The sequence below is a fragment of the Nerophis ophidion genome, linkage group LG21, assembly GCF_033978795.1.
Source record: "Nerophis ophidion isolate RoL-2023_Sa linkage group LG21, RoL_Noph_v1.0, whole genome shotgun sequence".
In the NCBI taxonomy this organism is placed as follows: Eukaryota; Metazoa; Chordata; class Actinopteri; order Syngnathiformes; family Syngnathidae; genus Nerophis; species Nerophis ophidion.
Genome location: NC_084631.1, coordinates 810,666 through 828,239, shown reverse-complemented (window position 1 = coordinate 828,239; position 17,574 = coordinate 810,666). Strand labels below are relative to the sequence as shown.

General features: G+C 41.7%; 1 protein-coding gene across 6 annotated transcripts in view; it reads left to right on the top strand.

Annotated features, from left to right (window-relative positions):
* The first annotated feature begins 5,282 nt into the window (after positions 1 to 5,282).
* The window catches only part of LOC133539549 (MAP7 domain-containing protein 1-like), a 98,668-nt gene continuing 86,376 nt past the window's right edge, over positions 5,283 to 17,574 (top strand). For all 6 annotated transcript variants that reach the window (XM_061881537.1, XM_061881540.1, XM_061881539.1 and 3 more), the window contains exon 1: positions 5,283 to 5,649. In XM_061881537.1, coding sequence (XP_061737521.1) covers positions 5,583 to 5,649 — 67 coding nt within the window. In that variant the 5' untranslated portion in view covers positions 5,283 to 5,582. The remainder of the gene's footprint in view (positions 5,650 to 17,574) is intronic.

Genomic DNA, 17,574 nt, shown 5'->3' with positions numbered 1-17,574 from the left:
TAACATGCTATTTATGCTAGCTGTATGTACATTTGAAACTAGATACCCACATTTAATGCGAAACAAACACTTACCAATCGACGGATTTAAGTTGCTCCAGTGTCACAAGATGTGAAAGTCCTGATCGTTTGGTCCGCACATTTTACCGCCGATGCTAATAAGGCAGCCATGCTATGGGCCACTTCATTAGGTACACCCACGCTATGGCCGAATAGCATCAATAGCTATTCGCTCAATAGCTTCAGTTTCTTCTTCAATTTCGTTTTCACTATCTGCCTCCATACTCCGACCATCTGTTTCAATACATGCGTAATCTGTTGAATCGCTTAAGATGCTAAAATCCGAGTCTGAATCCGAGCTAATGTCGCTACATCTTGCTGTGGTAACCGCCATGTTGTTTGTATTGGCAGCACTGTATGACGTCACAGGGAAATGGACAGTGGTTTCGAAGATAGCGAAAATAAGGCACTTTAAAACTTTATTTACGGATATTCCGGGACCGGTAAAATTTTGAAAAAAACTTCAAAAAATACAACAAGCCACTGGGAACTGATTTTTATTGTTTTTAACCCTTTTGAAATTGTGATAATGTTCCCCTTTAATGAGAGTAAATGGGACAATGGAAAAGGAGGATTACCTCCAAATTCTTCAGGACAACATAAAATCATTAGCCTGGAGGTTGGGTCTTGGGTGCAGTTGGGTGTTCCAACAGGACAATGACCCCAAACACACGTCAAAAGCGGCAAAGAAATGGCTAAATCAGGCTAGACTGAAGGTTTTAGAATGTCCTTCCCAAAGTCCTGACCTAAACGTGTGGACAATGCTGAAGAAACAGGTCCAAGTCAGACAACACATTTAGCTGTCAAGGAATGGTCAAAAATTCAACTAGAAGCTTGTGGATGGCGACCAAATGCACCTTAGGCAGTGAAACTTGCCAAGGGACATGTAAGCAAATATTAACATTGCTGTATGGATATGTATGTATTTTTAGTAGACCCATAATAAATTCATAAAAGAAGCAAACTTCATGAATGTTTTTGTGACCAACAAGTATGTCCTCCAATCACTCTATCAGAAAAAATAAGAGTATTAGAAATGATTGGGAACTCAAGACAGCCATGACATTATGTTCTTTACAAGTGGATGTCAACTTTTGACCAGGACTGTATTTTGGGGTTGCGTGTTGTGCAATACAGTATCAAATCTTTGAAATCATATAAACGTAAATTTAGGATTATTTTATTTACATGTTGTCCGTTTTAGGACGTGTTCTATAAATCCTCTCTGCTTAACGTCAGCTTGTTGTCTGCTGAGTTTGAATACCAATGCTTCCTTCAGGTTATACAAAGTTCTGTCCTTGAAGATACTGGCCTTACAACACATGACAGTCGCATCATTTGGAAAACAACACAGGTTTACAATGTGACCATTGTTGCTGAATGCGTCTTCACTCATTTAAAAAAAAGATGTTAGGTAAGGTATTCCGGTCATGTGGATCTCCTGCCAGTGACTAAGAAGGGCATGACTTAATAAACCCTTCCTGTCTCATTAAATATATATGATACTCTTAACATAAATGTGCCATTTTTTTTTTTTTTTTATCAAACATGGCCTGATTAAAAAATAAATAATTAAAAATCCTGCTACTACTGTAATTGTTTTTCCAAGTGCTATTAACATTTGGTCCCTGCAGGAGAGACATCTAAGATGTTAATATTTAATAGCTTGTCAACACCAATCATACAGTATGAATGACATAGCAGATACTGCCTTTTTAGTCAAATAATAACCACACAAATGTTCCAGGATCCATCCATCCATCCATCTTCTTCCGCTTATCCGAGGTCAGGTCACGGGGGCAGCAGCCTAAGCAAGGAAGCCCAGACTTCCCTCTCCCCAGCCACTTCGTTCAGCTCTTCCCGGGGGATCCCGAGGCGTTCCCAGGCCAGCCGGGAGACATAGTCTTCCCAACGTGTCCTGGGTCTTCCCCGTGGCCTCCTACTGGTCGGACGTGCCCCAAACACCTCCCTAGGGAGGCGTTCGGGTGGCATCCTGACCATATGACTGAACTACCTCATCTAGCTCCTCTCCATGTGGAGGAGCAGCAGCTTTACTTCGAGCTCCTCCCTTATGGCAGAGTTTCTCACCCTATCTCTAAGGGAGAGACCCAAACTCATTTGGGCCGCTTGTACCCGTGATCTTGTCCTTTCGGTCATGACCCAAAGCTCATGACCATAGGTGAGGATGGGAACGTAGATTGACTGGTAAATTGAGAGCTTTGCCTTCCGGCTCAGCTCCTTCTTCACCACAACGGATCGGTACAACGTCCGCATTACTGAAGACGCCGCACCGATTCGCCTGTCGACCTCACCATCCACTCTTCCCTCACTCGTGAACAGGACTCCTAGGTACTTGAACTCCTCCACTTGGGGCAGGGTCTCCTCCCCAACCCGGAGATGGCACTCCACCCTTTTCCGGGCCAGAACCACGGACTCGGACTTGGAGGTGCTGATTGTCATCCCAGTCACTTCACACTTATGTTCACAAGTATGTTCCAGCATCATGCTTGTAAATCAGGGGTGTCCAAACTTTATCCACTGAGGGCCACACACTGAAGAATCAAAGCAAGCATATTTTTATTTTAAAAAACTATAAAAAAAAATTATAAAAAATATACATTTTGGCCTCCACTCAGGCTTGATCCCGGGGATCCCAAAGGGTTTTGGTCCAAAAAATATTGAAAATGTGTCATTATTCAGTATTATTATTTTTATTATTATTCAAGTTTTAAATCTCTCGATAATGGGTGTCAAACTCTGGCCCGCCGTGTAATTTAATTTGGCCCTTGAGGCAATATCAATTTAGCATTAGAGCTGGCCCGCCGCGGTTATACAGCGTCGGTGCCAACCCTCCTAATTTTCCCGGTAGACTCCCAGAGTTCAGTGCCCCTCCCGAAAAACTCCTGGGGCAACCATTCTCCTGAATTTCTACCGATTTCCACCTGGACAACTATATTGGGGGCGTGCATTTAAGGCACTGCTTTTAGCGTTCTCTACAACCTGTCGTCACGTCCACTTTTCCTCCATACTAACAGCGTGTCACATAATATTTGTGGCTTTTACACACACACACACACACAAGTGCATGCAAGTCATACTTGGTCAACAGCCATACAGGTCACACTGAGGGTGGCCATATAAACAACTTTAGCACTGTTACAAATATGCGCCACATTGTGAACCCACACCAAACCAGAATGACAAACACATTTTGGGTGAACATCCGCACCGTAACACAACAGAACAAATACCCAGAAACCCTGCAGCACTAACTCTTCCGGGAAACTTCCAGCAAACTGAGCAATAATTAACATTTTATTCATGCATTTTCTCTTGCTACTTCAAGGCTTGAATGTTTGGTTCATTCATTGTTATTTTATTTTCAAATGTATTATTAGCCTGTGGAAAAAATGTGATATTTACCTCAGAAGAGTGCAAATAGAAAAAAAAAGCATTGCATATTTATTTAAATTTTATTTGATATGCCATTGATATTTTTGAAATTATTATTATTACTATTAGAAACTGGATTTTGCATGTCACTAAAGTTATATAAGCCTTGCTTGTTCAATATTTAATGCAAAACTTGTTTGGGTCCCTAGTAAAAGGTTCATTTGTTCAATCAAGGCCCGCGGCTTTGTTCCGTTTGAAATGTTGGCCCACTCTGTATTTGAGTTTGACACCCCTGCTCTAGATCAACATTAGGTCTATCTGTCAATATAATGATTTTAAAGATTTAAGTTGTATGCTCTTTTTGTCACAAAAAAATCTGTTTTTTTACGAAAAAAATCTCAAAATATGCAATATTTTCACCCAATAATTTTTTTAAGTGCTGTTTTTGAGATTATATAATAATTGGAGCAATAAAAAGGTCAATAACTCATAACACCATTGATTTTAATAATTATTTTTTTTATTGGCAACACTAAATTGGCCCCAGTGTGTGAATGTTGTCTGTCTATCTGTGTTGGCCCTGTGATGAGGTGGCAACTTGTCTAGGGTGTACCCCGCCTTCCGCCCGACTGTAGCTGAGATAGGCACCAGCGCCCCCCGCGACCCCAAAAGGGAATAAGCGGTAGAAAATGGATGGATGGATGGACATTAAAAAACAAATCCCACTAAAACTATTGGGGATAAAAAAGGGTCCTATTCATTAAAGTGTTAGAAAATAAATTATACATTTTTTTTACTGTTTACTTTTAACACAATAATCTCAAGATCAACTTCAGATCTATCCGTCTATAAGTTTTATTGTTGTTTATGTTTTTTGTTGGTTCATTTTAGGCCCTTCTTTAAAAAACAGCTCAGTTTTTTATATGGCAAACACAAAATATGTTAACATTTTCCCCCAAAAATATGTCAAAGTGGAAAATTTAACGTGACGTAATTGGAGCCTTGAATAGGTCAATAACTCATAATGACATTGATTTGGATTCATTATTATTTTTTAAAGAAATAAACATCCTGCATGGCAGCTTAGAGTCAACATTGCAAAATGTTCTTGTTACATTTCACCCGTTTGCTCTTTTATATCACTTTTTACGTTTTTACAATTTTTCAATCGTATTTTTAAAATGTGCCGTGGGGCCGTTAAAAAATTAAGTGCGGGCCGCAAATGACCCCCGGGCCGCACTTTGGACACCCTTGTGTTGGTATCCATGGTGAAACAAAATAAGGTTTTTATTATGTTGTAATTAATTATAAGCCGCACCAAGACTCTCCACAGAAGTCTGTTTTCAGCGGCTCAAAAAAAAGTCATCTGGTGGATCAAACCATTTGTTTTAGTTTAAAAAAAAAAGCACATATTTCCTTCTGCGGAACTGTCAAGCGAAATAATAAATACAATTGATAATTTTAAGGTTTTGGATTCAAACGACATGTTTGTAGGTATAAGAGTGTCTAGAATAATTGAATTTGTTGTTGGATAAGATGGTACAGTCCGGTTTTCCGGCATGCGGTTTGTCAACGAGCACCCACGTCAAGTTGGTCACCCGGGCAAGTAGAGGCAAACCGGAAACTATCTCTTTCCTTCACAACAAAATGCTTTTTTAATGTGTATAAGTAGATAACACGTGCCAAGAAACCCCATTTTTGTGTTTGCACAACTGAGAATTATTGCGCATTGGGCTTTTACAAATACGTCGAGACATGGGTCACAAGAAAACAGGTTTTGCAATGAACAAACTGCCGGAAGTTCATGATTAAAAAAGGCGCCTTGACTATACGGTCTTGCGGTACGTAGGACTGAAAGGTTTATTCTCACTGTGGATTTTCCACAGAAGACACGTCCACCCTTTTAAAGACAATGAATAACATTCGCAATATTTAACATTTGTGTTGTCCTTTTCAGTGGGATATTGAACTATCTTAACTGTTTTTGTCGCGCTTTCCTTCTATTGGATTTTTTTTTTTTTTTTTTTAGGAAGGGCGTGTTTGGCTGATCTGGACCGGGAGTTTCAGCTCCTGTGCTTGGGACACTTGTGAGGAATGACAACAACTGGAAAGTCCCTGCAATCCGCCTGAATGGAAACAATGGATTATAAGGACCTCGGACATCATTTTGAGGAGAAGCTGACACTGACAGATAAATGTGAGTACAAGCTGCATTCATGTAGGGCAAGTGTGCCATGATTATGTAAAAACATTTGGATATTAAATGAGGGTCATGTGTGTGTGGTGTCCAAAGCTTGGAAGCTCCCTCACCAGTTAGATCTGGTGGGGAATGCTGCTGGTCTTCATTAGTAATGCACACACAGCACATCTCTGCAAAAAAAAAAAAAAATCTGTATTTTTGCTTCCATGCAAAAATCTTCCTCAGCAACCCCCTGCCTCTTGGTTTTGTTGCATGGATGGAGACCAACATCCACCCTTCATCTCCCCTTGACCTGACTGTCTTAATGGAAGGTGTCCCTGTCAGCCCTGCCCCCTTCTTTCCATAGACATTTAGCATCTTCATCACTGCTGCCATGTTGCATGCATGTGTGGCTGTCCTTGCTTTGACTGGTCCCAGGAGGAACATTTTACCCGCTTGAGGTCTATACTCGTAAGCCTTTTAGTTCATTATTCATGGGTGTGGTTGAGTACAGCGGTGGTTCTCAACCTTTTTTCAGTGATGTACCCCCTGTGAACATGTTTTTAATTCAAGTACCCCCTAATCAGAGCAAAGCATTTTTGGTTGAACAAAAGAGATAAAGAAGTAAAATACAGCACTATGTCATCAGTTTCAAATTTATTAAATTGTATAACAGTGCAAAATATTGCTCATTTGTAGTGGTATTTCTTGGACTATTTGGAAAAAAAGATATAAAAATAACTAAAAACTTGTTGAAAAATAAACAAGTGATTCAAGTATAAATGCAGATTTCTCCACATAGAAGTAATCATCAACTTAAAGTGCCCTCTTTGGGGATTGTAATAGAGATCCATCTGGATTCATCAACTTACTTCTAAACATTTCTTCACCAAAAAAGAAATCTTTAACATCAATATTTATGGAACATGTCCACAAAAAATCTAGCTGTCAACACTGAATATTGCATTGTTGTATTTTTTTTCACAGTTTATGACATGGGTGTCAAACTCTGGCCTGTGAGCCAAATTTGGCCCTTGAGGCAATGTCAAATGAACATTAGAGCTGGCCCGCCGCTGTAACACCGCATTCACCACTAATACTCATACTCGTCAACCCTCCCAATTTTCCCGGGAGACTCCCGAAGTTCAGTGCCCCTTCCGAATTTCTCCCGATTTCCAATAATATTGGGGTAGGCCGTAAAAGCACTGCCTTTGGCGTTCTGTACATGTCGCCACGTCTGCTTTTCCTCCATACAAACAGCGTACCGGCCCACTCACATAATATATGCGGCTCATACACACACACAAGTGTATGCAAAGCATACTTGGTCAACAGCCATACAGGTCACACTGAAGGTGGCCGTATAAACAACTTTGACACTGTTAGAAATATACGCCACACTGTGAACCCACAGCAAACAAAAATTACAAACACATTTCGGGAGAACATCCGCACTGTAACACAACATAAACACAACATAAACACAACCGAACAAATACCCAGAACCCCCTACCATCACTAACTCTTCCGGGACGCTACCATATACACCCCCGCTACCACCAAACCCCGCCCCAACTCAAACCCGCCGCCGAAAAGAGGCATTCAATTTGTATTTGTATTTTATTTGATATGCCATTGATATTTTTTAATTATTATTATTTGAAACTGGATTTTGCATGTCACTATAAAGTTATATAAGCCTTGCTTGGTCAATATTCAATGCAAAACTTGTTTGGGTCCCTATTAAAGGATTAATCGGCCCGGGGCTTCGTTCAGTTTCAAATTTTAACCCACTCTGTATTTCAGTTTGACACCCCTGCTTTATGAACTTATATTCATATTTTGTTGAAGTATTATTCAATAAATATATTTATAAAGGATTTTTGAATTGTTGCTATTTTTAGAATATTTTTTTAAAATCTCACTTACCCCTTGGCATACCTTCAAGTACCCCCAGGGGTACGCGTACCCCCATTTGAGAACCACCGGAGTACAGAATACACCCGTCCGTGCGTTTTGTACACTGGTTAGCGGTGTCTGCTGGAGCTTATCACATTGCCCTTTTTTCCACTAATTGGCTTTGCATGACTCCGCTTGATATCGATGGGTTTTTTTTTCCATTGGCAAAAATGGTTATTAAAGTCCTACTGAAAGCCACTACTAGCCACCACGCAGTCTGATAGTTTATATATCAATGATGAAATATTAACATTGCAACACATGCCAATACGGCCGCTTTAGTTTACTAAATTACAATTTTAAATTTCCCGCAGAGTTTCTTGTTGAAACGTCACAGAATGATGACGCGTGCTTGTGACGTTATTGGTTGAGCGGACATTTTAGCCCAGCACCACTTATGGCTAAAAGTCATCTCCTTTCATCGCATAATTACACAGTATTTTGGACATCTGTGTTGCTGATTCTTTTGCAATTTGTTCAATTGATAATGGAGACGTCAAAGAAGAATGCTGTTGGTGGAAAGCGGTGGATTGCAGCTGCCTTTAGCAACCGACACACTGCCGGTGTTTCTTTGTTTGTTGTGAAGCTTTAGCGAACATGTTTCTCTACCACATGTCAACCAGCAAGTTTTTGGATGAGAAAATTGTGACATTAAGTCGGCTCTTACCGGAGACTTGTGCGGAGTTAGCGTCCTCCTGCAGCAGCTGTCAAAAAGGCAGCTGTGATCTTGGCTCCTCCATTGGCTTCTCTCAGAGACACTGGCGGTCACCGCAGCCTTCCGACTTTCAGCTATGACTTTATAATCTCACTAAAACACTATTAACATAATAAACAGATAAGGGATTTTCCAGAATGATCCTAGTAAATGTGTCTAATAACATCTGGATTGCTCCCACTTTCGTCGCCTTTTTTTTCCTTCTAGTGCTTCACTCTAACTTTCCTCATCCACGAATCTTTCATCCTCGCTCAAATTATTGGGGAAATTGTCGCTTTCTCAGTCCCAATCGCTATAGCTGCTGGTGGCCATGATTGTAAACAATGTTCAGATGTGAGGAGCCCCACAACCCGTGACGTCACGCGCACATCGTCTGCTACTTCCAGTACATGCAAGGCTTTTTTATTAGCGACCAAAAGTTGTGAACTTTATCGTGGATGTTCTCTACTAAATCCTTTCAGCAAAAATATGGCAATATCGCAAAATGATGAAGTATGACACATAGAATGGACCTGCTTAAATAAGAACATCTCATTTCAGTAGGCCTTTAAGGTGCTATTTCTAGTACTAGAGCCTTAGCCATGTGGGCCCCTGCTGTTTTTCTGGTTTCGTTTGTTGATACACATATGACAGACATGCTGGTTTACCACAGCCTGGTCTTTGCTGCAGTGGCCGGTTTTATCGCGGCCCTCAGTCCCGTCGGAAAATATTTATTTTGTTGGGAGACCATGTGACGACATGGAAAGGCCTATTGGGCGACATGTGAGGTAATAGTGTCAACAACTCAGCAACTTTGATGCCGTCTCGAGATAAATACCGAATTTGGTACTTTTATAGGTTCTGATAGATTCACGTGAAATCAAACAATGCCGTCTATTGATAGCTTTGTTGCACGTGAGCTCACGTCCAGTGGCGGACTCAATCACTTTGCAGGCAATCAAACAGCACTCATAGCGCACTCAGTCGGACTGCCTTTGGGTCATGTTGCAATTTGTCATGGTAATAAAGCAAGTATGATGATAGAAAACACTCAAACACACTTTAGAGCAGGGGTGTCCACACTTTTTCCACTGAGGGCCGCAGACTGAAAAATCCAAGTATGCGGGGGCCATTTTGATATTTTTATTTTTTTAAAGCAATACAATAGTTGTTTTTTTACCTTTATGGCTTTCCTCAAGTTTGGTGCCCGGTCTTTGGACTATGATTTTTGCATAAAGGGGAATGATTTTGTTTCGACCTGTAATGATTTCATTTTAAAAAAAATGCTTTGCTTTATAGTCTGTTGCTTCAATTAATCGTTTAATTAGTATAATTAATACAAAATGATCAAATGACGCAGAACTGAGCTTGGCTGTTGTCATGTTAAGGTCAGCAATGCAATTTTCTAGAACATTAGATTCTGTGTGCCTCTGTCGGGACAATACATTATCTTACTTGTATGATATCACCTTCATGCACTTGTTGCAGGTGGCTGCATTCTTTTAGCACCAACACTAATAAGTGCTTCCGGTGTCGTTAGGGAACTGAACTTTAGTACCCACCTCTAGTCACATTCCAATATTTTACATCATGTTATCGGAACATCTAGAAGTGTGTTGCTCTTTTTAGAGAGAGCGCCAGCATGTGACGTTATCAGGAATTGGACGCACCGAAAAAGGCAGGGGCCGGCAAGATAAACAGAGACATTCTTTGTCAGTGGTGTCTCTTCTCTGTGAGTCTCGGTCTTGTAAAAATAGCAATGGGAAGACAAAAGGAGGGGATCCGGGCCAGGGTTTGTTTGCTTTTTACAGCCCGGTGTGCACGCCGAGCTTTGAAAGGGAATCATAATCCCAAAATGCTCACTGAAGAGACCATCCCAATCCTCGATACAAGGCCCTGCACACATGATCTCACCTCCTGTGACCTCATCCGTCCTGGGCAACCAGACGGTATTCCAAAGCAACTGATATAGTTTTATGTAGGACATCTTGGTTTTACTTGAACTTCAAGTCTGGATCACAGGAGGTCTGTCTGTAGGATCTGGAGGTCCAAACTGGTCAGGATCATGTTTTGTTACAACCCATATGGTCAGTATTCTCCTGACAACTAGCATCCTCTGCAGTCAACATTTGTTGGTTCTCAGGTCAGGGGGTTTACATTGTGGAAAAACAACCGAAGGGTCTCTTTACAATTTGTCTCTACTTGTTCAGACCCCAGTTTGTGTGTGCGATAGGAAACCTTTAGACCTGGAAGTCTTCCAACTGTTGCCTTGCAGTCACAATCTCAGTTTTCAGTAATCCAACGTGCAAGTAATCATGGGACGTCCACTCACTCCCTTTTGTCCAGTTTGCTTCCTACCTATGATGATGCAATGTTCTTGGCTCGCAGTCAAGATCGCTGCCGGTATAAAAACACCAGCTGACATTAGCCCCCACCCCCTTTACAAGATTAAGTTCGGAAGATATGAGGTGTCGCTTTCCTTAAGAGTGCAAAGTATTAGGAAATGGTGACATTTCCAGGTGCAATTAGCTACTGCTGTGTGCCTTGAATTATAAATCAGTTGGGAATTTTCTGCTGTGCCTTTTCCATTTCAATCGTTATCCATACCATCTTATTTCAAGTTCTTTGTTGACTTGATGTTACTTGTCGAACCTAACCTAAACGCATCAGTTTGTTGCAGAACGATGCCATAAGTCATTGATTAGTACTGTCCAGCTGTGGAACGTGTCGTCACGTCTTAACCCTCTATAATCAGCCTAGTACTGGACTGTGCTAGTGAAATGTTGATCCTTAGCTACTTTGTTCAAAATCAGAATCAGAAGTACTTTATTAATCCCCGAGGGGAAATTGAGATTTTCAGCATGATCCCATTTAACACCAGACAAACATTACAGGGAGACAGAAAAAGTATCGCTGACGGGTTTTACAACTTTCGACGCCCCTTACAAAAAAAAGGTGAGTAACAGGTAAACGTTGGGGAGGAGGGGAAGAGTAAAAAAATATTTTGTCAAAGGCTGGACTCCAGAAGAGGGTCCAGAATTAGGCCAAGGGAAAAAACACTTAGCCATAGGTCACATAAACAAGTTACATAGAATCAACAAACCTTGCAACAGAGGGGAGGGAGTGGGAGCTACGGAGGCCAGCTGCTGCTGTATAAGCGCTACTCAGCCGTCCATCGCCCCTAAGGGGAATCAAGCTGTGGTGAAGGCGTGGGGTTGGGGTGTGTTTGCATATGCCCATTGTCCAGGGTGTAGTCCTGTTGTGTCCATAGCAGGGGTCTCAAACTCAATTTACCTGGGGGCCACTGGATGCAGAAACTGGGTGAGGCTGGTCCGCAAGAAAAGATTTCTTAAAAAATCTAACATGCATTTTTTAATGAATTCACCTTCTATGAATGGCTTTCCCGCCCTAGCAACATACTTGCCAACCCTCACCATTTTTCCGGGAGACTCCCGAATTTCAGTGCACCTCCCGACAATCTACCGGTGCAGCCATTCTCCCCAATTTGTCCCAGTTTTCACCCGGCCGACATAATTAAGGGCTGTTCTGACTGCACTGCCTTTAACGTCCTCTACAACATTGGTTCTCAACATTTTTTCACTGTGAAATGTGATTTTTTTTTTTTTAATTCAAGTACCCCCTAATCAGAACAAAGCATTTTTGGTTGAAAAAAAGAGATAAAGAAGTAAAATACAGCACTATGTCATTAGTTTCTGATTCATTAAATTGTATAACAGTGCAAAATATTGCTAATTTGTAGTGGTCTTTCTTGAACTATTTGGAAAAAAAGATATAAAAATACTAAAAGACTTGTTGGAAAATAAACAAGTGATTCAATTATAAATAAAGATTTCTACACATAGAAGTAATCATCAACTTAAAGTGCCCTCTTTGGGGATTGTAATAGAGATCCATCTGGATTCATTGACTTACTTCTAAACATTTCTTCACAAAAAAAGAAATCTTCAACATCAATATTTATGAAACATGTCCATAAAAAGTCTAGCTGTTCACACTGAGTGTTGGATTGTTGTATTATTTTTTCGTAATTTATGAACTTGCATTTATATTTTGTTAAAGTATTATTCAACCTATATACTTATAAAGGATTTATGAATCGCTGCTATTTTTTTAGAATATTTTTGTTAAATCTCACTTGTCCCTTGGCATACCTTCAAGTACCCCCAGCGGTACGCGTGCCCCCGAAAAGAGAACTACTGCTTTAACACTTGTGCAGGACAAGATAAGTCAGTCACTCTTTGCTGGCACAATACCAGAAAATGACTTAGGCATCTTCAGAATGGATCTGACTATCACTTAAAAAGGTTTCCCTTTAGGTCCCCATACCGTCTGAAGTCCCCTAAAGGTGACTGTGTAAACAGAGCGATGTCCCCATTACGTCTGAATTGCCAAAACACACACACCGATGCGTAATCATTAAGTAATGTAATAGAAATGATCTGGATCAGGCTCAGAATCTAATCAGTTGTCCCTTATTTAAAAGAGGACCAATTAAAAAAAACGCTGCGGGCTGAAAATGATCAAATGAGCTGAGGCCACACTTTGGACAACCCTTTAGAACAGGGGTAGGGAACCTATGGCTCTAGAGCCCGATGTGGCTCATTTGATGACTGCATCTGGCTCTCAGATAAATCTTAGTTGACGTTGCTTAACACGATAATTAATTAGTAATTCCGCTAGTAATCACAGTGTTAAAAATAACATTCAAAATATAAAACATTCTCATGCATTTGAATCCATCCATCCATTTCTATCGCACCTGTTCAATATGTCAAAAGTATTTTATTTATTATTGGTTAGCTTCAGAATAACAATGTTATTAAAAAGAATAAGAGATGCACGCATTTAGTTGTTGTAATCAGGGAAAGTGCAAATAAAAGAGGAAGGTTGTAGAATTCTCTTCTCAGAGCCTGGGACGACAATGTACAAGGGCACAGGTCTACGGGTTTCTCCTCATTGAGCTAAATTGAATCCTGTCTCTGTTTAATTCCTTGCTTCTTGTCTTGTCTTGTGTTTGAACCTGACAGTTGTATTCGGTGTTAAAAATATTATACGGCTCTTACGGAAATACATTTTAAAATATTTGGCTTTCATGGGTCTCTCAACCAAAAAGGTTCCCGACCCCTGCTTTAGAATACAATCCTCTATGATCCAAATATTTCATAAGTGGATTTTGTCTTGGTGAAGAGTAGTCGTAGTTACACTTTACCATACAAGTCTTTTATCCGTGCTGAGAATACAAAGGCAAGCCGAAAGAGTGCTCACATGTTATAAAAAGTCACATTTCTGCCAAGTGGGTCTAATTCGAAGGCCGAGTGGGAGGGGGAAAAGCGTTCTGGGGAGGGGAATGGGTCGGCTAGAATGACTTTGAGAAACTGGAAACTGTTGTGCTCGGAGGGAAGATGAAGAAAAGGAGAGCAGAGAGCGTCCACGTCAGCGAAGCCCAAAGCAGACGCTGTAAATCACAACCAGAAAAAAAATGAGAGGAAGGCCTCTCCATTCTGCTGCAGGGAACATAGAGAGAGACTGATAGAGCTTCCTGGGGGCTTATGCACAGATTACTCATGTTGCCCTCCTCCCCAAAAAATATGAATCGGCATTGATGTTATTAATCCTGTTTGGAGGATTATTGCCTGTGTGCGGCAGAGTTTAGTCCCGAATAGACCTGTCACGTCACATCGGCCAGATTAGCCATTGTTGCCTTTTAGTGCCGAGCTCTGTGGGTCCTCAAACTAAATGATTTTCATCTGCAGATGCACAAGTGCTGATTTGTTTTACGAAAAAACAAGACCAGTGTTGCAAAAGACACGTGTACTCTTGTTAAATCGGATATAAGACAAACCAAAGCTCTGCGGTAAATTCTCCCTTCATGATGGAAGATGTGCTTTCTGACTCGTTTTAGTATGGAACAGTGCCTCTTTTGTGTTTTTGAAGTGTCAGTTTTAGCCGTATAGAAGCTCAGCTGTCTTCTTGTCTGTCTGTGCGCTTGTGCGGCAAATGTTTGTGTTGCTGTGCCGCTCTGACCTCAGGGGAATCACTAACAGATGCAGCACCACTCTCCTGCTTTCGGCCCTCAAAGGGTGTGTGTTTGTGTGTCCACTTCACAATCACTCATCCGCCACCCGGCAGGCATCATTTCAGCCATCACGACCTGCACAGTCTAATATTAGAAAGCAAATGGAGACAAGGAAATGCGCCCACTTGCTTCCTAACACGTTGCATCTGCGCATCATCTGCGTTCTTCGTGCTTTCCTGCCTCGCTGATGGTTATTTTGAGCAGTCAGAAGCTGTCCAAGTCCAGCTTCCCATGCTGCAGCAGTACAATTGATTGCCTCTGCAGTGTTCTACAGTGACGCTGCACTGCCTCCTCCATCATCCAAACATCTCTCCATTGTTGCCAGGTTCTTGCTATAAGTCTGAAACAGTCACTACGTTTACATGCACTAAATTACCGTATTTTTTGGACATTAGGGCGCACTGGATGAGCGGGTCTAGTCAGGTCTATTTTCATACAAAAGTTAAAGTTAAAGGCCTACTGAAATGAGATGTTCTTATTTAAACGGGGATGGCAGGTCCATTCTATGTGTCATACTTCATCATTTCGTCATATTGCCATATTTTTGCTGAAAGGATTTAATAGAGAACATCGATGATAAAGTTCGCAACTTTTGGTCTCTAATAAAAAAGCCTTGCCTGTACCGGAAGTAGCAGACGATGTGTGTGTGACTTCACGGATTGTGGAGCTCCTCCCATCTGAACATTGTTTATAATTATATCCTCCAGCAGCAAGAGCTATTCGGACAGAGAAAGCGACTATTTCTCCATTAATTTAAGCGAGGATGAAAGATTCGTGGATGAGGAAAGTTGGAGTGAGGCACTCGGTTGGTACTAGGTGGGGATTGAACCAGGGACCTCGGGTTGCGCACGGCAACTCTCCCACTGCGTCACGCCGTCCCTAATAGTGTTTAAGTGAGATTCTAAAGTCATACCTGAAAGTCTGATGGCTGCAGGGAACGCCAGTGTCTTGGAGAGAAGCCAATGAAGGACCCAAGATCGCAGATGCCTTTTTGACAGCCACAGGAGGAGGTCCCATAATCCACTGAAGTCTCCGATAAGAGCTGACTTAATATCACAATTTTCCCATCCAAAAACTTGCTGTTTGACGTAGAGAAACATGTTTGCTTGACCGCTCTGTGTTAAAGCTTCACAACAATGAAACACCGGCTGTGTCTCGGTGCTAAAGGCAGCTGCCATCCACCGCTTTCCACCACCAGAATTCTTATTTATAGTCTCCATTATTAATTGAACAAATTGCAAAAGATTCAGCAACACAGATGTCCAAAATACTGTGTAGATATGCGATGAAAAGAGACAACTTTTAGCCGTGTGTGGTGCTGGGCTAATATGTCCGCGGGAAATATAAAATTGCAATTTAGTAAACTAAAAAGGCTGTATTGGCATGTGTTGCAATGTTAATATTTCATCATTGATATATAAACTATCAGACTGTGTGGTCGCTAGTAGTGGCTTTCAGTAGCACTTTAAAGTACCAATGATTGTCACACACACACACACACACACTAAGTGTGGCGAAATTATTCTCTGCATTTGACCCATCACCCTGGATCACCCTCTGGGAGGGGAGGTGAGGGGAGCAGTGAGCAGCAGTGCTGGCCACGCACGGGAATCATTTTTGGTGATTTAACTCCCAATTCCAGCCCTTGATGCTGATAGTCTTTGGTATGATTCGGCCAGGGTTTGAACTCACAACCTACCGATCTCAGGGCGGACAAAAGGCACACTGGATTATAGAGCGCATTAAAGGTGTCATTTTTTTTTTTTTCTAAATGTAAAACACTTCCTTGTGGTCTACATAACATGTGATGGTGGTTCTTTGGTCAAAATGTTGCATGGATGATGTTTTACAGACCATCTTCAACCCGCTTTCTGACAGTTGCTTCAGAATGCGCCGTTTATTTACGTGGCTCACCTTCGACAGCGTCCTCTCCCCGTCATCTTTGTTGTAGCGGTGTAGCGTGCAAGGACGGGAGTGGAGTGTGAAGTGAAGGGAATTATATTTATATAGCGTTTTTTCCTCAAGTGACTCAAGGCGCTTTACATAGTGAAACCCAATATCTAAGTTACATTTAAAGCAGTGTGGGTGGCACTGGGAGCAGGTGGGTAAAGTGTCTTGCCCAAGGACACAATGGCAGTAACTAGGATGGCACAAGCGGGAATCGAACCTGCAACCCTCAAGTTGCTGGCGTGGCCGCTCTACCAACCGAGCTTTGCCGTGGAAGAAGTGTCAAAAGATGGAGATAACTGTTTTAATGAGATTCAGATTTTACTTGGGGACGGCGTGGCGCAGTGGGAGAGTGGCCGTGCGCAACCCGAGGGTCACTGGTTCAAATCCCACCCAGAACCAACCTCGTCACGTCCGTTGTGTCCTGGGCAAGACACTTCACCCTTGCTCCTGATGGGTGCTGCTTGGCACCTTGCATGGCAGCTCCCTCCATCAGTGTGTGAATGTGTGTGTGAATGTGTAAATGTGGAAGTAGTGTCAAAGCGCTTTGAGTACCTTGAAGGTAGAAAAGCGCTATACAAGTACAATCCATTTATCATTTATTTATTTACTTCAATCAATGACGGAGCAGCATCTCCTCAACCGGAAACAACAACACCGGAAATGTGCCCCATGAAAAACCGTCCGACCGGAACTCTAATAACTAAAGTGAAATATGTAAACTCACTACACCGGTATGTTTTAGCGCGTTCATGGCAAGTTTACTGAGAGCCCCTTTTAATGGGCTTTTAGAATTATACTTAACCTTGAGACCTCTGAATTAGAAGATGCGGGTGGGTGGGGTTGGGGTGGGGAGGGGGTAGCGGCGTTGTTTATATTTTCAAGTATTTCTTTTTTATATATATATATATAAATATATACAGTATAAATATATATATATATATATATACATACATATATCCATCCATCCATTTCCTACCGCTTATTCCCTTTGGGGTCGCTGGTGCCTATCTCAGCTACAATCGGGCGGAAGGCGGTGTACACCCTGGACAAGTCGCTACCTCATCGCAGGGCCAACACAGATAGACAGACAACATTTACACACTAGGGACCATTTAGTGTTGCCAATCAACCTATCCCCAGGTGCATGTCTTTGGAGGTGGGAGGGGCCTATCCCCAGGTGCATGTCTTTGGAGGTGGGAGTAAGCCGGAGTACCCGGAGGGAACCCACGCAGTCACGGGGAGA